Source organism: Vipera berus (assembly GCF_964194415.1).
Source record: "Vipera berus genome assembly, chromosome: 5".
NCBI lineage: Eukaryota > Metazoa > Chordata > Lepidosauria > Squamata > Viperidae > Vipera > Vipera berus.
The window spans coordinates 64406220-64428907 of NC_138207.1; the positions used below are offsets into that span (position 1 = coordinate 64406220).

Below are 22688 nucleotides of genomic sequence, written 5' to 3' on the forward strand. Positions count from 1 at the left end.
TCATATTGTTTGGCATAAATGTGGATTGATGATAACATCAGGTATAACAGCCCTTTCTAAAAAATATTGGTGTCTCTTGCATATAATACAAGTACAACTAATGAGCATCTTAGGAATAGAATAGGTAAATAGGAACTCCACCAATAATTCACATGGGATCTAATGCTTTTTTATTCTCATTCAAGATCCTATTTCACATTGAAACGGATAGGGAATAATCTTCACCGTTCTTTGTTTTGGTATCACAGCAACTCTGGAATTGCAGCTGAGGCAGCATTACCATGAAAAATGCCCACCTGAATCCAGTTTATTCATGCTTAGAAAAAGCAGCCATCATCTTTACTGCAGTATCAAGAAAGCTTCTGTGCAAGCTCACTTGCCAAGAAGTCTCTGAAGGCTGACTACGTGCATCAATTTAGCATAATTATAAGGAGACAGTGCTTGAGGATTAAAGCCAGGAAACATGCAAGAAATCTAAGCCTATCTCAGCCTTCTAGTTCCTCTTGGTTTCCAGAGAGCAATTAATATGGCTGACCAGGCCTTTGCATGGAGTCAGACTACCAGCTGTGTAGGAGAAGGATTCTGTGGAGAGGGCTGTATGCTATATAGTTTGACCTACATTCTCAGTTGACCTGCAGCTTCAGACTTGATGCTTCACCACTGCTGAAGAATAAAAGGGGACATTTTCTCCTTTCTCCTCAGGCAGTGCAATATCTGAAGCTGTTGGTCCTGACAATTAAAAGAACTCAACCAACCTGGAAGCAAAGAAGGGGATGTGTGAAAACTGCTTTGTCAAAGGGAACAGGTTGCAGTCGAATTGAGATGCACAATTTATCAGTTTAACATTTTCCAAGTTGCCACTGAACTGTCATTTTTTAATATGACAGAAGAGAAAATTATTAAATACATGAGGTGTGATCAAAGTAATTGTTTCATTAATTTAACCATAATTAGATTTAAACCACATTAGATTTAATTTTTGCCCTGTCCCCTGTGTTTTATAGAATACAGATAGTCCTCGATTTACAATCACAAATGGGACCAGGATTTCTCTCATTACATGATGTGACTATAAAGGGATCATATTGCTTGGCAACAGGAGTCCTGGGATTGTATTGCTTGGCAACAGGAGTCCTGGCATTCCCCATTGCTGTTGTAATTCCAGATGCAGGAATTGTTAAACTGGAAGTGGAGGGAGTCCCAGGCAAGAAGTGTTTCTGTGTCTGGTTGGGGGGGGGGGAAGAGAGATTGCAGTGCAAGTTATGGCACAAGCTCAAAGAGACCAGGAAAAAATGGCATGAGAACAGGCAAACTGGAGACTGGCAGATATCTCATTTTCATGATGCTTCAGAAATCCTCAGAAGTTTTCTAAAAGTGTTCAAAAGCATCCTATTTGCAGAATAGTGCACACCATTGGACAGTAGCATGAGTGGCTTTGGGAAGAAGCCCTGGCAACTGCCTCACATAGTCAGGCCAGGTGCATAGTCAGCAACTGCCTCACATAGTCAGGCCAGGTGCACTTCAGCAGCAGCAGGCAGAAGACAGTGAAGGTCAGCTGGGTTTGGCAAAGCCTATGGCAGGGGTAGGCAACCTTGGCTCTTTTATGACTCGTGGACTTCACCTCCCATGGCTGGCTGAGGAATTCTGGGAGTTGAAGTCCACAAGTCTTAAAGTTGCCAAGGTTGAGGACCCCTGCATTATGGAAGTGAAAGCTAGACAAGCAAGATAGTATTGTGTTGTGGCTTTTGAACTTTGGTATTAAAGAAGACTCTTGAGAATATCATTGTCAGCCAAGAAAATAAATCAATGAATCACTGACAAAAAACCCCGCAAAGTTCTCATTTGAGGCATAGATTACAAGGCTCAAATTATCCTATCCATAGATTACCTAGCAGATACCTAGCTTTCCAGAGAAAGCTCTAATGCTGGGATTGGTAGAAAGAGGAGGAAAAAGAGGACAACTAGCATCCATTACGGTAATGATGGGTGCTCTGTTGAAAATGGATCGTCATGGAGAAAATTCAGACATGCTGAAATGGTATCAGATTACAGACTATGGCCTATTCTGTCCTTCCAGATATAATGGTCTGATCCCACTTTAACACCGCTTTTAATGTTAAAAACAATTTTATTAATGATATTACAGGGAAGCACATTCCAAAGGAATGTAACAAAAATTACATTCCTAACTGTAAGAGCTTTTTGACCAGGAAGCAATTATGTAAGGAGCTCTTGCGCTCTTCCCTTTTCTTGGATATTTTCAAGCAAAAGCTGCAATAACAACCTGGAATAAGAAATACAGATTCCTGTAGTAAGTAAGGGGACTAGACTCAATTTGTTGAAAATGGCCTCTTCAAGCTTTATTGTTCTATTCATTTTATCAGATATAAATTGATTTACATAGTAACAAAAGTTCAGTGCTGAAACTCTATAGGTTTGTTTCGTTTTGTTAAAAAAATGTTCAGTATATGCAGTGAGCCAATTTCTATCACATCATTATATCCTCTAATTTTTTCTGTTTTTCACATGTTTAAATAAACATACAACTCCCTATGGATCAAGAAACTTGCAGACAACTCATTTTTTTTGGCTCTCTCCTTATAGTTTTTCTAAGTTGTAATCAAAATTGATACAAGGAAAGGAATAGCTAGAGAATTCATATTATCTCTATTTCCTAAATGGTTAATCTTACCCATGGGTTTAAGTGCCTTCACTTTCATGATCCACATTTTTACAACTAAAACTTTGCTACTAAGGTTTAATATTTCTGCAGCAGAATATTTGTTTCCAAGATAACTCTGAGAGGAGAGATGATTTCAAGGTCTTTTTTTTTCTGCTCAGCAGGCATAGTAGAAGTCAAATCATGAAACCATTGGTTCTCATATCCCAGCTGAGCAGCCAAACTGAATATAAAAAAGAACAACCTAAAAGAGGCTTTGGGAAAAGAAAATGACAAGAACAAATATGTGCATGTTTTTAAAATCACTCAAAATCTCAACAGTATTTAGGTCATGATTTGGCCTTTAAAAGTCAGGTTGGAAAATGGAAAAATGAAAAAGACAATAATGAAATAACTTAAATTGATTAAGCTGCATCTGAAAGAGTTCAGATCATATGAACATAAGTCTCTTTACCTACATGAGAAAATGTGATGTATAATGTTAAACTGTAATTTCATGTTTGCACTAGCATAATTGTTTCTGAGTGAACTTAGGTTTAGGTTTAGGTTTAGGTTTTATTTAATTTGTATACCGCCCTTCTCCCTAGGGACTCAGGGCGGTTCACAGGGCATATATAAATAACAATACAAAAGTTAAAAAAGATTAAACCAATGCCCAGTTAAAAAAACAATAATACAATACTAAGAACAACAATTTAAAACCCATATTCCCCCATCAGGCCAGACCAGCTAATTCAAATAAGTGGGTCTTCAGGCCGCGGCGGAAGGTTCGGAGGTCTGATGACATCCGGAGCTCCACCGGCAGTTGATTCCATAATGCCGAAGCGCCCACAGAGAAGGCCCTCCCCCTGGGGGCCGCCAGTCGGCATTCCCTGACCGGAGGCACCCTGAGGAGGCCCTCTCTGTGGGAACGCACAGGGCGGAAGGGAGTTGACGCCGGCAGCAGGTGGTCCCTGAGGTAACCCGGACCCATGCCATGTAAGGACTTAAAGATCATAACCAAGACCTTGAACCTCACCCGGAAGACAACTGGTAACCAATGCAGCTCGCGGAGCAAAGGTGTAACATGGGAGTACCGGGAAACTCCCAAGACAACTCTCGCGGCCACATTCTGTACCAGTTGGAGCCTCCGAGTGGTCTTCAAGGGAAGCCCCATGTAGAGAGCATTACAGTAGTCAAGGCGAGAGGTCACGAGCGCATGAGTGACCGTACACAGGGCATCCCGGTCCAGATAGGGCCGCAACTGGCGCACCAGGCGAACCTGGGCGAAAGCCCCCCTAGTCACGGCCACTATATGATCTTCCAGGGTAAGCCGTGAATCTAGGAGGACTCCCAAGTTGCGAGCCCTATCCACGGGGGGTAAGAGCTCACCCCCCATAGAAAGAGATGGAACATTTTGAATGTCCCGGGATGCCGGAATGCACAGCCACTCAGTCTTGTCAGGGTTGAGTTGAAGTCTGTTCCTCCCCATCCAGACCCGAACCGCCTCTAGGCAACGGGACATCACAGCGAGGGCATCACTGGGGTGGTTTGGGGTCGAAAAGAAAAGTTGGGTATCATCGGCATATTCAACTTCAAGCTTCTATGGCAGTGGTGGTGAACCTTTTAGAGACCAAGTGCCCAAACCGCAACCCAAAACCCACTTATGTATTGCCAGGTGCCAGGTGGGTGTGGCCCACTGGGTGGGTGTGGCTATTGTGGTCATGGCAGACTGGGTGGGCATGGCCAGGGTGTGCATGGCCAGCTCGATGTCGCAGCTGCCCAGCTCCTCCGCCTGAGGACACGTGCGGGGAGAGGCGCTGCCCAGCTTGGTAAGCCGCGGTCTGTCTGCAGAAGGAGCAGGAGGATGGAGAAGGAGGGCTGGCCGGGGACAGGCGCAGCGCTGCCCACGGGGGGAATCTGACCAGCCCCAGCCTGGAGGGGGGAGAGAGGCCAAGGGAGCCTGAAGAGAGGTATCCGGGTGCACCTGGCTGGCCGGCAATGGGCTGGAGAGCACCAGACAGCAGCAGCTGCCCCGGGACAAGCGGTAGGTGGAGTGGGCACTCCCGATGTCCGCAGGGGAAGAAGCGGTGTGAAGGCTTCATACCCAGTCCAGCCCAGCCACAGCACAGCATAGCATGGAAAGCGAGGCAGCAGCCCCAGGTGCATCCCCGTGCACAAGCATGTCCCCACCCTGCCAGGCAAGTGGAGCCACGGCATCTGCGGCACAAGAGCGCAGGCAGGCAGCGGAAGGCACAAGGAGCCCCAATCCCAACACAGCCCCTCCCCACTCTCTTCCTGCCCCCCTTGGAAGAGCTGCTGGGCTCAGGAGCCTCCCCCATGCCCCAAGGGTATTTAAAATACTCTCTAGAATATTTTAAGGTCGCACAAATAAGATGGCAACCATTAAAGTATGGGCAAAAGTTAATGTAAAGGTATTTATCATTCAGGAGAGATGGTAGGCTATTTTTCTTTGGGTGATTAATAAAGATATTCAGTGACAGAAATATTATCTTCAGTCATAGTGCAGGAGAATTAGTTGTTCTTTTAAAAAGACTTTCAAAATGTGGATTTTCTAGCTTTGCAATTAATCTAAGAACAATTCATTTTGTGACAACAATCAAACAACCCACTTGGTGGGACCTGGCAAAACCACCCCTTCAGGTTCTTTCAAATGAATATCAAAGTGAGCGTCAATCTTCTCTGTGGGGATGATGCTCCACAGGGAGGGAACCACCAGAGAAGGCCCTTCTTCCTGGTCCCACTAGATGAACCTCCTTAAGAGAGGTGACCTCTAACATACCCTGTCTTCTCATTCTGGTGGGGTCAGTAGATGTAACTGAGAAAAGACAGCCCTTCAAATAACCTGGCCCCAAGCCATATGAAGCTTTGGATTTTCATGGATAAAATCTATCCATGTAGTTACTAAAAGTTGAACATAATCTGACGGCCCATAATTAATCAATTGATCAACCAATCAATAGAGACTGAATTCTAAAATATATTTACACTTTATCTAGAGAACCATTAGGGAGAAAGGCAAGGAAAACACTAAAAATTCCTATGATATATTTTTCTTTAAGATCTAAGCCATTATTCCTTGCATCGTTTTCTTTATGCCCTGCTTACAATGGTAGCAGGATAAACAATAACATTTTTCCCAATTGAGGGGATTAGTCGACTGCAGGAATAAAGGGGACAAAGAAGTGACTTTCCCAGTACTGTATCTGCCTTTGCTTAATCTAAGAGTTAGCAATAGACTATTTGAAACAGAAGGTGAATCATCTCTAAAATTCTGTCAATTTGTAACTATAGCAGGGGCACCTTGAAACTCTTTCCTGTAGGGATTTCTCCTGCCACATTCCATCAGCGGAGAAATAAAGATTCAGTGACTACTCCTCTGTCTTCTGCTGAATTACAAATGAACAAGGATTTACTGAAGTTACAAAGTCAAGCACAACAAAATAGATGTTGTTTCCTTTTAATGTAAGAAGCTATGAGTTTTTGCATTAAAAATATTCCAAATTGTGTCATTTACTCTTCTTTCCTCAAAAGTAAAGTTTTTTTTCCAATGACAGATTATTTATCCTTTCTGGAGAATGAGAAAAATGATAGCAAATATCAAATATCTTAAGGACTGTCACACAGAAGATGAAATAGACTTATCCTCTATTCTCCAGAAGGCACAATCAGAACCAAGAGGTTAAAACTATCAGGAAGCAGGTAAGCGCTACAGGCCAGATTGTATGCACTGTCAGCCAGTGGAACAAGCTGCCACATGATGTAGTGAGTTTTTCATTAGAGGTCTTAAAACAGAGGTTGGTCAACTGGCAAAGGAATGTTAATCATGCACTGAAAAGAAGTTTGAACTGGATGATCACTATAGTCCCTTTCAACTCTATCATTCTGTGAAACTAGTCTGCACGTGTATTTAAACCTGCAGGCAGTACTCTTTCCAGACCATCAAGAATCACAATAGAGCAATTGTGGAATTTGATTGGATTAGGGAGACTTCAGAATTTCCCCTCTGGTATGAAACTGCATGAATGTTTTGGTCCAGTCGTGATTCTTCAGTCCAACAGGTCCCACATGGTTGTTGAAGCAGGAGCGCTGGGCGCTCTTGTTTTGCGTTTCAGTCAAGGCAGAATTGCAATAAACAAACTAAGGTTTAAATATGAATATAGAAAAGGACTATTTGTTCATTGGTTCTTACAGTTAATCAGTTAAGATTTATATGTATAAATATTATGTTTATAAAAGAAATTTTATAAATTAAAACATTTATAACAAGTGAAATTATTAAAAATATGTATTTGATTAAGGGAATTGTATGTAGCAATTAGAACAGCTTATAAACTCTGAATATAAATAAATAACTTTATTGTATATGTAGCAGCTTTGAGTTGAGCCTGGATGATCTTGAAAAACTAAGCAATATCAAATCTTGTATTTCTATATGGGAAATACAGCAAATATCAGAGGCCTCGGCCAGGGGTCCTCAACCTTGGCAACTTTAAGACTTGTGGACTTCAACTTCCAGAATTCTGGAAGTCCACAAGTCTTAAAGTTGCCAAGGTTGAGGACCCCTGGCCTAGACTACAATGAAAACAGATCCATTGGCAAGCCAATGCCATATTATTGCCAAGAAAACTACGTGGACATGTGCCTGTAGTCATCAGAGTTATGTGTAAATAAATGGAGATTTTACCTCTTGGTGCCTTATTTCTCATTAAAAAATGCCAGCTTGCTATCATTTCAAGACTGTAGTTGGCAAGAGGCTTTTAAATGAACAGCATCGTTACAGCCCTTCCCAGCAACTGCTCGGAATTTATTTCCAAATAATTAGACAAGCACACTCAACAAAAGCTGAAAATGTGAGGGAAAGGCTGCATGTGGGAGATGCTTCTGATGTATTTATATCCATTTTCTATGAAATGTCATAGGGATGTTTGTGGCTCCACAACCTGAAATACCTCGTGGATTGTGGCACTGACTGAATTAGATTTTGGAGTATTCTGTTACTGGCTAGCTGGGTATGAGCACTTAGTTGTTGGTTTATGTTGGTCCCTGAACATTCTGTGTTTTGCAGTCAGAAGAAGTGAAAATTAGATTTAAATTGCTTTATGAAGAATTGTTGGTGAAAACTGTAGTGTGGAAGTACATAGAATTGAACTGACCTCATTATGCTGAAGGCAAATTCAACTCCTATTTTCCTTAACTTTTTCCCTCCCATTTCAGCAGTCTAATTTAGTGGGAAAAGTTAAAACATTGCCGCTACTGTTAGAATGATGGGGAATTCAAGAGATCCTGAATCATCTTCTGTTCATTTCTTCCTTTAGACATCCTGTCTCCTTGCATTCAAACAAATCTGTGTTTTAACCTCTGCATCACACTGTGCAAACCCAGAAATTGCCATAAAGGTTTCTTTTGTTAGGTTTAGATGCAGGGTTATACTCCTTAATGAGTTTTATTTCTTAGTTTGTATAAATGTTAGTTTCAGAAATCAAGAGCACTGTAAACAGACTAAAAGGCACACAGACAATTTAATGAAATATATAAATACAAAGATAATCCAACCAAACATATACCAATCCTTCATAAAGCAATTTGAATCTAACCAAATATATAAGCCAGAAAATGTATTTTGCAAAAGACATTTCCTATAATGTAAATACCCATAACATACACACGTGTGCGCGCGTACACACACACACACACACACAGAGAGAGAGAGAGAGAGAGAGAGAGAGAGAGAGAGAGAGAGAGAGAGAGAGAGAGAGAGAGAGAGAGAGAGAGAGAGAGAGAGATGGGGGGGAATGAATTCTCAGAAAATTACTGAAATTGTATTATGGAATAATATTATCATTATAGAGGAACAAATATAATGAATTTTTCTTCAAATCTAAGGATTCCATTCCATATTGGTTTGAATCTTAACAAACAACTCCCAATTTTTCTAGGGATGTAGCATGATTTGTTAAATTACTATTCAGTTATAGAAACTCATCTTTTATGCCTATAACCATAGTCCAAAGACAACATGAACCAAAAAAATGTGTTCTGATCTTACGCTTAAACCTGAATTACATGGCATTGCTTCCATGCAGCTAAATCCTACACTGCATTTATGAATGGACTGGGAGGGTCATTCAGCTGATACGGTTGGTTTTTAGACTAATTAATCTGACAAGATTAATTTTACACAAATAAATCTGAGAGATTAATTCATATATTAATGTTGCCCTTTCCTGCCCAAACAGATTTCTTCTGACAGATATTATTAGTGAAGCAAAGGAATAGTTTACTGATGCTTTTTAAACTATATGGAAGATGGTACCATGATTTAATTATTTCCTTTATGATATAGTCTTGTGCTATGCAGAATCATTTTTAATTTAAAAGTGTTTGCTTTTCATTATAAATTATTTAAAACATGTTGCTATTTCCCAGCATTTTCAGGAACATAATTCTTAAGGGACAAACATTTCGATTATCTAGTTTAGATATTTCCACTACACTGTAAGCTCCATCAAAAACTTTTGTGAGCCAAACTAGAAATGTATGTTTAAATTCTTATCATAAGCATGACTTTTACTTAGCAGAACTGATATGCCTGAAACAAGTAGCAGCTGAATCCAAACCTGCACATATAGTGAAGTTACAGAGGAAATCTTAATGGAAATATTCACCTAGTTTAGTATTCAGCAGTCTTCATATTTTTTGGTTATGTTTTAGGCTTCTTACAAAGCTGCTCATTTTCTTCTTTGAATTCTCTTTAATCTGTCTGCAGGACACTATCACCTAGCTAAATCCAATTTGCATCACTCTATTGTGACATCACAGTTCATGACAACTGAGGGAGATCACCCAATGTTATTCATCCAGGAAGTAGGTAGAAGCATCCTACAATTTTGGGAAAGCCACAACAGATCCAGCAAACCAGAAAAATAGCAAGACTTTCTCTTTTTAAAGAACAATTTCAGTATTTGCTTATTTAATATTTTAGCCAAAGACATTTCTATTTCTCTAAGAACAATAGTCCTGGCCACAGAATAAATGACAAAGAATAATCAATCTACTCCTTAAATGTAAGGGGCATTTCAGTATTACAGATTTCCTGGAGATGGTTTGTTTATCTCTAGGGGACACCCAGTAATGATTTTCTGATATAGGAATAATGCCTGAATGGTCCTCCAGATAGATTATCTGGATGTTCTGTTTGGACAAGAGGGGTATTTTAAGATGTGCAAATCTACTTGAAACTAGAAAAATGCTGAAGCTAGATTCTTAGGGAATTTTCACCCTACTGCCAATTCCACTCCCTTATTCTTAAAAACAGTTTGAGAATAATTTTCTGAAAACAAGGAACAAAAATAACTGCCCTGCTCTTAGTTGTTTCAGATTCTGCAACAATTCAATCCCCCCACACAAAAGGCAAAGACAGAGAAGAAGAAAGTCTCAAACAGTCCAAACATGCCTGTCTGAATTAATATGTTCATTATTTTTTTTATGAAATAATAGATTTAAAGTAACTGCATTTGATCCAACTGGGACCTGCTCTGGAGGATCCAGCATTTGCTTCACCTCTTTATTGTCTAGTTTCTTTACTGTTACAAAACAAAATGTTCTACAGAACTCGAAGGTTCCCTGAGCTAATGAAATAGTATATTTTATTTAAATCTATACTGGGCCTTATGCAGCCAATCACATATAGAATGCAAGCAGACCAGCACCTGCCTCATAACACCCCAGATTCAACAATTGTTGATAAGAAAGACACAAAATTCTGGGTGTTCTGTTGGAGACAGCAAAAGAGAAGAGAAATAACTGGAGAAAATCACAAAATATAAAGACCTGCAAATAGGATGGCTGTGGCAAAAGAAAGCAAACACAGTAGCAATAGTAATAGGTGCCTTGGGTGCAATCTCAAAACATCTGGAGCGCCATTTGAACACCATTGGCATTGACACAATCGCCATCAGTCAATTGCAAGAGGCAGCTTTAGTTGGAACAGCTTATTTTTTATTTAATTCCATTTATTAATTCCATTTATCCTGAAGCAATACCTAACACCATCAAAGAACAACATCTGCCTCTTTCAGGTCCTTGGGAAAGACTTGATACGTGGATAAAGGTCAGTGGTGGGATTCAGCCAGTTCGTACCACTTTGGCAGAACCGGTAGCTATTTTTTTGTTGCCCAGGCCCAGAATGGACTACTGGAAGTGGGATCCACACAAAGAACCGGTTGTTCACATATTTGAATCCCACCACTGATAAAGGTGCCAAATCCAGTCTCAACATCTGGCTGACAGTGTAACCAACCATAATAATAGAAAAAGCCTTGATTTACATAAAGCTATTCCCCTGCAATAGAGAAAGATGATACTGGCAATTTCTCATGGATTGATTCTGCTAAGACTGCTGAGGAGAAAATGGAATATTGACATGTCAGTATGTACCTTACAGGACTTAAGGGAAGCAGAATCTGAGAAACAGGAAGGAGCAATGAGATAAGAGTTTCTTCCTATGGGAAAACAGCTTGCCCACAGATACTACAAAGCTCCAGTGTTCCTGGCTAAAATCAGCCTTCAGAATATTTCAACCTGAACAGCATCTAAGGCAGAAACATATTGGTTCAGCTACTGAACAGAGACAAGATGCCCTTATAAGGTGATTTCTAGCTAATCCATCAGCAGCTTGACCTGATATGGCTTCAACGTCCATTACCTCCAGCCAGCATGTGGGTTATTCTTCACTGAACAATCTATCCATGTAAATAACTTTCAAACCAAAAGCTTTCAAAAACAACAGTTACAACTTAAAGCAACAACATCAATTAATGTAAAACTACTGAGGACTCACCACATGAAACCATAAATAATAGAGCTCCTAAATGTAAGAAACAAATACTCAATATTCAAGCATTTTTGCCATCCTTTTATCCATGTCTTTTGTCTTATTTAACCCAGCAACAATAGAATTTCAGGAGTTAAAACTAGAAGTCACATAAGTGAATACTTACACAGAGAGGTAGGTGTGTTAAAGATAGTTAGTTTGTCCAAATATGCTAGGGACAAAAATTTTTACTGGGCCATGCAGATATCTGGAATTTTAGAACAATGTTATAGACACTCACAAAATGGTTGCCCTGGAGAATGAAGCCAAACACAGTGTAACAATTGATCTGAGGGGGATTTACCTCATGTAATAGTATGTGGGAATGACCTTAGGAGGCAGGAGGAAGATCTCCAGCCTAGGCAATGGTTGGCTAAGAGATAGATCAGTCCCCACAGGAAGTGTTTTAGAAGGGACCTTCTCTAGTAAATCAGCCTTCGGTGTATTTCTATTTGAAAAGCATTTAAGACAGACTAAAAAGAAAGGAGGGAAGAAATACTTTGCAAGATTGATGTTAGCCTTCAAGGTAGTCCAGACAACAAGCAAAGCTGGGAACATTTTATTTTAAGGTTACATTAAACAGAATTTTGTTTAATGTATTTCTCTGTTCTGCTTTTTCCGGTTTCTAGATAATCAGGAAGGGTGTATTCTAAAACGTTTCCTATGCTTTTCCCCCACCTGTGGACTGAGCTGCCTCTTATCAAACCATTGATAAGCTTCCTCCTATCTCCCAGGATCATTCCCACTTATAATCACATCTGGTAAGGAAATCCTTGTGAGTCTCTTGAGCTCCTCCTCAGTCCCACTATAGACTTGATTGCCCTGCTTATCCCCAAGAAAATGGACCTATTTCTAAACAAATGTCTGGACTGCAACAATTAATTCATTCCTGTTCAACCAGTGTTCATGGGGCCTACAGCATATGGGTTTGGGTGTGTCCCAGCAACATTTTTGTCAATACAGATGATGCCTGAATTTCCTCCTCCATTTAATCAGAAAAATCTAATTAAAATGGGTCTGGAGAGGGAAATTTCCTTGAGCACACTGGAATCTAAAGGCACCAATACTGCCTATCCTATCCTAAAATATACTGTGAGGCAAAATAATTTCCCCTTTTGGGAACAATGGGTGGGAAAAGGAGAGCAAAATTAATTTGTTGCAAAGAATTTAAGGGATTACTGATTAATACATCAATACAAGGCAACTCCCTTATTGATTTTGATTTTGTTTAAACTGGGATTTTATTTTTGTTTTTAACTGGGATTTTACAGTCCATCTATTACACTGAATACTGCTATCATTTAGATTTGCCAATACATAAGAAAAGCAAATAAGTAAATATGAACATGATATTTGTGAAAGCAGTGATGCAGAGTTTCAAAAATATGGTGAAGAGTAGCATGCATGCTATCAAATTCTGCAGTAGGCTTAATGGAGCTTACACAACTCAACTTACCACTCAATGGATGAGGAACAGTATATTGTTTCTTCTTACTTGTAATGGAAGCGGAGGAAAGCTTGCAAGATAGAGCAGTTCCTTGTTTTTTACCCAAATCTTCACTTTGTTGTGTTTTCCTCAGTTGCACTATGTGTTCAATTTTTTTTAATCGTTCTTGTGAGCGGGAAATAAAATGAGGCTTGTGAACTTCCAGTGCCTCCTTAAAAAAGCAGAAATAAAAAGGATACCATTAGTGATATTTTCTATTGTCCCAGGAAAGGATCAGGAAGTTTTCTTTCAAATCAGTCATCTGAAACTCTAGATGTAGTGGCTGTAATGAGGCATCTTTTGGCAATGTAGACTGTGCAACATCATTAAACAAATGGGTAATAGCTTTTACCACATGTGTCAGAGGAGATAACCAGTGCTATGTACATATTAATCATATTTGTTCATTTTGTCCTATTAGGGTATTTTATTTTATTTTATTTTATTTTATTTTATTTTATTTTATTTTATTTTATTTTATTTTATTTTATTTTATTTTATTTTATTTTATTTTATTTTATTATTTTATTTTATTTTTATTTTATTTTATTTTATTTTATTTTATTATTTTATTTATTAAATTTATATGCTGCCCATCTCACCATCCAAAGCAATTCCAGCTGGCTTACAATAAAATAAGAATGCAGTAATAAAGGACGGAAGAGGATGTGAAATGTCTTCAGTTTCCTATGTTCCAATAGTATTTACATTGGGAATTTGAACAGAAACCTGTGTATAACCAGCATATTTTCCCTGCAGTAAATGCAAGTAAAAAATTCATTGCAGAACTGCAAGAAAGTTAGATTGGGTGAGAGCCCAGTATACTGTATGTAAAGACATGAGGAACAGGTGGGCAAACAAAGCCCCATCCTTTATTCAATCTTGCATGTCTTATGCAAGTGTAGTACTTGAATGGACTATATTTTGCATGTGATTTTTAAAACCATGATGAACTACTCAGATTCCCAGGACCACACATTAAATAATCCCCTGAGTCTGCTTCAGCCCTTATTACTGAAAATAAGTTGATTTTCTGCTATTTTGAGGATTAAAACACACAGGAATTATTATGTAAACACTGAAATATGCTTAATATAATTAAAAAACCAAAGACCCCACCCCCACCCCCCAAACTCAGAGGGGGGAAGATCCTGGCTGCAACCCCATGTGCTTCTGTCCTCTTTACATAATTGCTCTGTCCTCTGAAAAATATTCAGTATTATGAATTTGAGGAAGAGATCTATTTTTCCAGAGCTAGTTGTGTAGAAATCCTAGGATATTAATTCACATAATCTTCTGCAGTTAAGGGGAATTACCAGATTAATAAGAATTGTAAATAATGAGGGAGATGGTTAAAAAATATACAATATACGCAAATAATAGCATGGCTTAAACCAGGATACTAGACAAGTCACTTCCAAATTCAGTTCTCAATGTATCATGTAAGGAAAATGCTTCTCAGCAATAAGCGCACATTCATAAAACTACTGATTTGCTGCTTTTAAAAAATATAGAAGCAGTAAATGTCTTTTTAACCCTAGTGGGTTTCCAAGGAAATAACCATATCAATGTGAAGAGTTATCAGGGAATTTGAATATTTTACCCTGAGAGTCAGTAGGCTTGCAGGAATTTTCTCAGGCTCAAAGCAGACCTCTAAATGTTGGAAAGCTTCATATTTCTCAAGAGGAACATCTGGTTCATGGGCTGCAGAGGTGGTTAACCTGTTGACCATGTCTTTCTTCACATTTATCTTATGTTCTTTGGACTGGCTGGCTGACCCATATAATTTGTAATCACCTTAGAAAGACAGAAAAGATTGTTTATTACGGGATGGTAGCCAATTTGTTTTTTGGTACTTCTAGATATTTTCAAACCCAGGAGGCATCTCTAAAAGAAATATGTACAGTAGAGAATGTAGACTGTTGTGCTTGTTTAACCCTAGAAGTCAAATCATGCAAAGTTTCATAAATAAGCACGAGTATTACTAAAGTTTTCCTTCAGCTGGAGATCCACTAAATCTGGGTGTACACCAGGCTTATTGTATTTAACTAATTATACACCAGGAGAAAATGAAAAGACAGAATCTATATAATGTATATTTCAAAATCCTTTCAGGTTATATCTGAGCCCAGAAAGGAGAGACAATAGAAGAAGTCATTTTCCATCTGCTTGCTGAGGCCAGACTCTACTAGTCACCCCTCAAAGCATTCACTCAGGCCTATTGACATCAAGCCATTATAAGAAGTGTAGTTTCCATTTGTCTTTTTTATTGTTTTCTTCCTCCCCAAGACCCTTTTTGTATGCTGCATATTGCATCTTTTAAATAGCGAGTCTAAAGGTAGATGCTATCATGTTACTTTATTGATCTCTAAGCCTCTCCAGAATAGCTGTAGAAAGACCTCTTTAAACGGGATGAACAGTCATCCTGATGGCAGATGCAGTTCTGTTCAAGTAGGTCTAAAGTGAAATAGATTAGGGCAAAAAGCCTCTAACTTCCGAGATGCCTGAAACTAACCAGGAAAAAAAACGGTGTGTTATGGTGACGAGCACCCAGGAGATACCAATTCTATATGCAGCAGCTGTGAAAGAGGCTAACTGCGTGCTATGGATCATTAGGAAAGCGACTGAAAATAAAAATGTCAACACTTGTAATGTCCTTATGGTATGTTCATATATGGATTGCTGCATACAGTTCGGGTCTGCAGATTAAAAAACAACAAGACACATTAAGTGCCTTTTCTATGGTACTATCTAGTCTGAAAGAAAGATGTCCAGTGGGAGTGTGGTACATTATCAGGATATATAAAACCATGTATGAATGGAGACAGTGATGAGTTCTCCACTGCTCTTCAGAACATTCAGACTGGTCATTATCCAGTGAACCTCTTTGGAAGGAGATACAAGGCAGGAAAGAAAGCACTTCTTCATATAGGAAATAATTAACTTTCAAAATTCAGGTTATAAATTGCTGGGGGAGGCGTGTGCTTCTATCTCTTGGTCGGATCCACTGCTGAGTCTTCCTAACTATGATGATGGGACTTAATCCAACAGGACTAATTTTAGATTCTTGCGTCCTTCTATTCTGGGACACCTTGTGGCTGAAATACTCTAGTCTAACCAACCAAAGAACCAAGAAGTAATAATGCTGGGTCCCCTCATAAAATTCTTGTAGGAAGAGATCTGAATCAGAAAATTCAGCTTGCAGTTCATACCCTTGGCAGCTACTTTTAATCATTTCTAATGAAAAAAATGTGAGAATTGCTAAAAGTCCTATTTATTTTACTAACCATTTCACATTAGTTAGGCAATATACTAGACTGGCACTTCTTGTTTGTTTTGAACTGTAAATTGTTATAATGATTTATGTTTGCAAAGTCTTATAACTTAAAGGCTTTATATGCAACCTCTAATATAGGTAACAGCTAATGAAAATTGCAACAACTTATTTTGATGCAAATAATTTTACTTTAATCCTTTAACATACAGCATTTTATCCAGCTTTTAAGTTCCACTAAAGCTCCTCTTAAAAGCAAGTGCCATGTTGTGTGCAACTTTCATCAGCAAACTGTCAGATGCAAAGTTTTGAGTGACTTTTGAAGCGGAAAAGACCTGCTAACAACCTGCATTTGATGCTGATGTTCATTTATTATAAAGTCAGCGAGCTAGTCAGTGGGGTGGAGCATTCCCAAAGTCCTCAAAGAATTCAACAGAGTTCATGGCATACTTCTAGACCAACTACACATTTCTACTCTTAACATCATATATGGAATGTTTCAGTGGTGGGATTCAACTATGTGAACAACCAGTTCTCTGGGTGGATGCCGTTTCCAGAAGTCCATTCTGGGTCTGGGCAACAAAAAATTAGCTACGGGTTCTGCCGAACTGGCTGAATCCCACCACTGGAATGTTTCAATCTAACTTGAGCTGCTTCACTTATGATGGATATAATGATGATTTATATTCTGGATTATTCTCTCTCTGGCAATTATACCCCCTAACGTGCTATTACTAATAGATGAGAAACTAATAAAATAAATATTAAAACATGATACCAATTCATTATAAATTAATCTAGTCAGATTTTCAAATTGTTTTCATTATTTATTATCTTGATTATCTGTTCTTTTATGATCACCATTTTCTTGCTTAATTTATTAATTCAGAGATAGTGTTGTATCTGAAATTCAAATAGCCATTTACAAAATACTGTATGAACCTCTCACTAAAAATTTAATTAGAATAAGAAATAAAGCATCCTTGGTGCCCCTTTCTTGCCACACTGACAATAAACCTAGCACATTGTTTCAAAGATTCAGCTTCAGCAAAGAAGTTATTTTTGTGCATGCTGGAAACTTTTTCAGACCAGCAAATAAGCAAACTATGTTTTCTGCACCTTTTTTTGGGAACAGTACCAAATACTTTATTGGTTATTGCTTGGATTATTTTGTGGTCCCACTAATTATTGCTTGCAGGCAAATGGTATTTCTTCCAGTTCTTCCAATGCACCATTGTTGCTTTTTTGTCATGCTGCTGTTTGTAGTCAGTCTGTTTAGTCTTCTTGCAGCAGCCAACTAGATGGTCAACCATTTTCTTCAGCTTCTTTGCAGAGGCTGCATTTACTGTCTGTTGCTGACTTCTCAATTCTGGAATGCATTCTCTGTATGCTTTTGTTCTTGAGGCTTAGTTTTGCACAGGCAGAAATAGCTCTCATTCTCTTTTCTTAAACTTTCATGCTCTTACCCATTTGCCAGCCCTTATTATTTGCTTTGCCTGCTACTATTTTTTAATGTACTGGCCATGTAATGTTTTGCTTGCCATATCTATTTTCTGTTCTTTGCCTGATCTTTCTTCTAGGCCAGTTTGGTCTCTCCAGTAGTCAGTCAATCTTCATGGTATACTACCTTTAATGCAGCTTCTTCACTTCAGATACTCTTCCAATATCTTTATTTCTCCTTCAACCATCTGGTGTACTTGTAGCATTCCATGCCCATCTATTTTCCTTGGTAAGTAGAGTCTGCCAATACTGCTATGGGGATGAAAAACATGTTTCTTTGTAATTGTTTTTTCTGATCTTCTTATCCAGGGCATTTAGTTCTGCTTGAGTCCAGTACACAACTACAGCTATGTATCTAATGACTGGAATTGTCCAGGGGTTAATTGCTTGATAGTATTTCCTCCACTGAGTTTGGATTTCAATATATTCTTCACTCTCATGATATATTCACTACTAATCTTCCTAACTTCAGTGTCTTTGATGTTGTCAGCTTGAAGGATGGCCAGATATTTGTAATGATTTTCTTCATCCAGGCTCTTGATATTATTTGCATAAGGTATCTTGATTCCAGGTTTCTTTGTTTCCATGGTTGATGGTAAGATTGGCATATTTGTTCAATCCAAACTCAATTGCAATATTTTGGCTATAGTAATAGCAAAGCTTTTGTTATTTCTACTGACTCCTGTTACTTAGGCACTTGACTATCCAGTCATATTGCAGGGAGTCAAATGCTTTGCTGTAATCAGTCCAAGCTACATTTAAGTTGATTGCATTCCGCTTGCAATATTCTAAAATCATCTTATCAATTAAGAACTGATATTTTGTTTCTCTGCTCTTTGGACAATTTCCATTCTGCTCAGGTGGAAAGAGGTTATTTTCAACTAGATACCTGATCTTCCATGTTTGTGGTGCACTATGTGGCTCTTCTTGATTTTTGATTTTGTATCCAAGATATTCCATTATAACAGCAGCTGTGCTATACATTGCCTGGATTGTTTCTTGCAGTGAGCTGGTGCTTATATTTGATATTATGGTATTGGCATTATTTAATACTTGTGCTAGCTGTTTCTTTGGAACAAGCTTCAATGCTGGCAACCTCTTTCTGTGCTTTTGTAGATCAGGGGTACCCAATCCCCAGGCCATAGCCCACTACTGGTCTATGAATTGTTCAGAACTAGGCCACCTGAAGTGGTGGGTGAGTGCGTAGGTGCATCCTCAGTTCTATGAGTAGTGGGCAAGTGTGAGTGTGCTCCATTTGGGCAAGTAGCAGGTGTGTGTGCCTGTCGCTCACATAAATGGAGCTGCGTGCACATGCTTGCGCTTGCCCACCACTCACATGGAACCTTCCCCCTCCCCCCCACTGGTCCACAAAGCTGAAAAGGTTGGGGAACTCTGTTCTAGATGTTCAATTATTCTTTGTTTCAAATCTCTTTTTTTAGAGGGCTTTATTTTTTCTGAGGAGAAAGCAGAGGACAGGGTGCCTAGTTTGGTAATGTGCTGATCTCCTCTACTGCCAACTCCCCCTTTGCCTCTACAGTCTGAGTTACTGCTGGCAAGGATTTTTCTTCATCCTGGATAAACTTTTGCAGTTCTTCCCATTCTGTTTCAGTTAATACTTTATTTTGTATAAATTGATGTTAATCTGCTAGCCTTGTTCTGTTATTTCTGATTCTGGATATTGTTCTATCCAGAATTGGTACATTCTTTAAGATATCTTCTTCTTGTTATATTTGGTTTGTGATAACAGCTGTGATAACAGATGATTATTTCTTTGTTTTCAATCTTTGTATATTTATGTATTTGCAAAGGATAGACAATTTTGTTTCAATAGTGTTACAGCTGCTGGCCCTGGTTGCTCAGCCAATACTCCTGAGTATTGTAGACCACGGGTGTCAAACTCGCCACGTCATGTGACATGTCATGACGTATTGTGACTTTTTTTGCATTGCGGGAGCTGGAATGGGCATGGCCTCTGTATGATGCAACTGGCCCATGGGCCAGCAGTTTTACACTCCTGCTGTAGACCATTTGTCACCAGATGTCCACGGAATCCAACATCTAGCATAGTCCTTGTTGACTTATACAATGGCTGATCCAGTATGGGTTACTGTAAATTTTCTTTCACCATATTGTTTATAAGACAGACATTCTTTGTATGGTTCCTCTGATGAGACCTCTCCAGTATGGCTGAACCTCTCACAACCATGTCAAGGTAGTGGCTCAGTGGGGGGTTAACAGAATAACAGAATTGGAAGGGACCTTGGAGGTCTTCTAGTCCAATCCCCTGCTCAAGCAGGAAACCCTATATCATTTAAGACAAATGATTGTCCAATCTCATCTTAAAAACCTCCAGTGTTGGAACACCCACAATTTCTGGAGGCAAGTCATTCCACTGAATGTCAAGAAATTTTTTCTTAGTTCTAGGTTGTTTCTCTCTTTGATTAATTTCTATCCATTGTTTCTTGTCCTACCTTCAGATGCTTTGCAGAATAGTTTGACTCCCTCTTCTTTCTGTTAGCCCCTTAGATATTGGAACAGTATTATTATGTCACCCCTAGACCTTATTTTCATTAAACTAGATATACCCAATTCCTGCAGCCATTCTTCATATGTTTTAGCCTCCAGTCCCCTAATCATCTTTGCTGCTCTTCTCTGTACTCTTTCTATAGTCTTGACATATTACTACTAGTAGTATTAGTATTACTACTATTACTTAAAGTAGCATTTATTAAATTATTTTCATATAATAAATGTTTGTGAGTTGAAAAACAAACTGAAACTTTATGAAGGGATCGAAGAACTGAAGACTTTGGGGACTTCTGCTAAAGACTATGGACAACCTCCTGGCTTTATATAAATGCATGGGAATTCATTGCATTCCAGTACAAACGATTCAAAGCAGACAGTTGCAGACATACCTCCTAGTACAACACTGTGCTACAGTATTCAACTATAATGTAAAATTATACTTATAGCTTATAACTGAAGCTATGCTTACCTTTGGAGCACAGAACTTTCCCATTACAATAATTTTCATCCAATAATGATTTTGATAATATCTTGGTGTGTTGTGCATGATCAGAAAACTTTTGGTTCTGGAAAGCTTGAGCTTTTCTGTCTTTGGACTCTGATGTACCTTTGGGTAGATGTTTGTCTTTCAAAGAAATCCTACCATCTATTATTAATTCTTCTTTAGATGATTGTCCCAGAAAGGAAGCAGAAGCAAGTTCATGGTATTTGTCTCTCTTGCTTTCCTTTCTGTGGCTTCCTGAGAATCCATGTGCATCTATTAAAAATTAAAAAAGGGAAACCAATTGCAAACCATGCGTGATATACTATTTCACACTCCTTGTGTCACTTACAAAACAGCAATTTTTTAATTGAAGGATCTAATTCATTAATATACTTTTACATTTCAAAGAAGTAGTGCTGTCTCACCATGACTAAAAAACTGTGCACAATCATTAGCCTCTTCACTTGCTTGCTCCCTAAACTGCTTTTAATCATGTTATTTTTCTTTTCTAACAAGACTACCTGTGATTACAAATTAATGCCTTCCTAAGTAACACCGACATTTCATTTCCATTTCCACAGTACAAGATTGTACATGCTACAACTTTAAGAAAGCCACTGGGGAAATAATTGTCAAGAATTAAGGTACGCTTCATAAAAAATACATTATTGGTGTAATTTATTTCATAAACATATTGCAGTGGCTCACTGTTTGACTCAGGCATTCAACTACAGATAGGCTTTCTCTATTTTGGGGGCAGAAATTTATTGCAATTTATGTAGCTTTCTGTTAAGCTTCTTGGAGTAGAAATGCGATAAGATTAGTGAATGATGTAATCGGATCCAGAACAAAAGACAAATTAATAAATGGCTATTAGCCCAAATGACTGATTACTCAGATTCCAATATAAAATGGGTAAATAAACCTAGATCCTTGGAACTGAGACTCTTTTGTAGGGTTTACCCAGAACAAAGCAGCTAGCCTTCTTGTAAAAAAAAAAGATGTATTTTTCCAGTCATATTTCCCAACCAAGCCCAGAACTGGCTTTTTAGAAACACAAAGAGCTAAAGGTGACATCGGTGGCATGTAATTTAATTAAAACTTGCCAAAGTCATATGCTTAAGTTTGAGGGTTTTTTTTAAAGAAAAACCCTATTCAACCAACATTTATTCTATTCCTTAAGAAGAAATATCAGTCACCCAAAATTGTATGGCTTGTGACTTCCCTTTTCTATAATAAACTTAAAAGTTCACCTGTACTTTTCTAAGTAAATTGGAATAATCAGATTTAACTGCCCTGCTCTCAACTTATGTTAGCACTTATGAATGCTTATTCTTGTGTATCTTTGAATGGGTATAGGAATTAAGGAATTATTTGATTATGCTGTTTGGATGTGCTGAATTGCTAACCTAAAAGACCTGAAAATCCATCAACATGGTGCCTTTCCTATCAACCAAGGCAACCCAAAGGCATTTTGCATGCCAAGTTATTTTTATATATTGTATGAGAGAAAATCATCACTCCTCCCTAATTTGATAGTAAAAATATGATAAATTAAAGAATAACTTTCCAATAACTTTAGTGCTAATGGTGCTAATTTGGTTTCATAAAGATTGGAGCTCAAATAACATTTGCTATTATTAACTATGATGAATGGGTAGAAAATAAATTTGGATCCACTGATATAAAAAATTAGCTTTCTCTCATACCAATAACATAATAATCAAACTGCAAAAATGAAAGTGGTCGAGAAAAAAAGCATACGTTTTTATGTGAAAAGGCATAAACAGATCTCTGTTCTGGAATTGAAAATACATTCTTAGACTGAGCTTATGTTCAGATATGCTCTGCTCTACAATT

General features: G+C 38.4%; 1 protein-coding gene across 1 annotated transcript in view; it reads right to left on the reverse strand.

Moving 5' to 3' along the window:
• LOC308668568 ((E2-independent) E3 ubiquitin-conjugating enzyme FATS) overlaps nt 1-22688 on the reverse strand; it is a gene marked incomplete at its 5' end in the record, with an annotated part of 195044 nt that overhangs the window by 7376 nt on the left and 164980 nt on the right. Inside the window, 3 exons of the mRNA XM_081328573.1 lie at nt 13012-13213; nt 14645-14838; nt 20814-21101. Coding sequence (XP_081184699.1) covers nt 13012-13213; nt 14645-14838; nt 20814-21101 — 684 coding nt within the window. The remainder of the gene's footprint in view (nt 1-13011; nt 13214-14644; nt 14839-20813; nt 21102-22688) is intronic.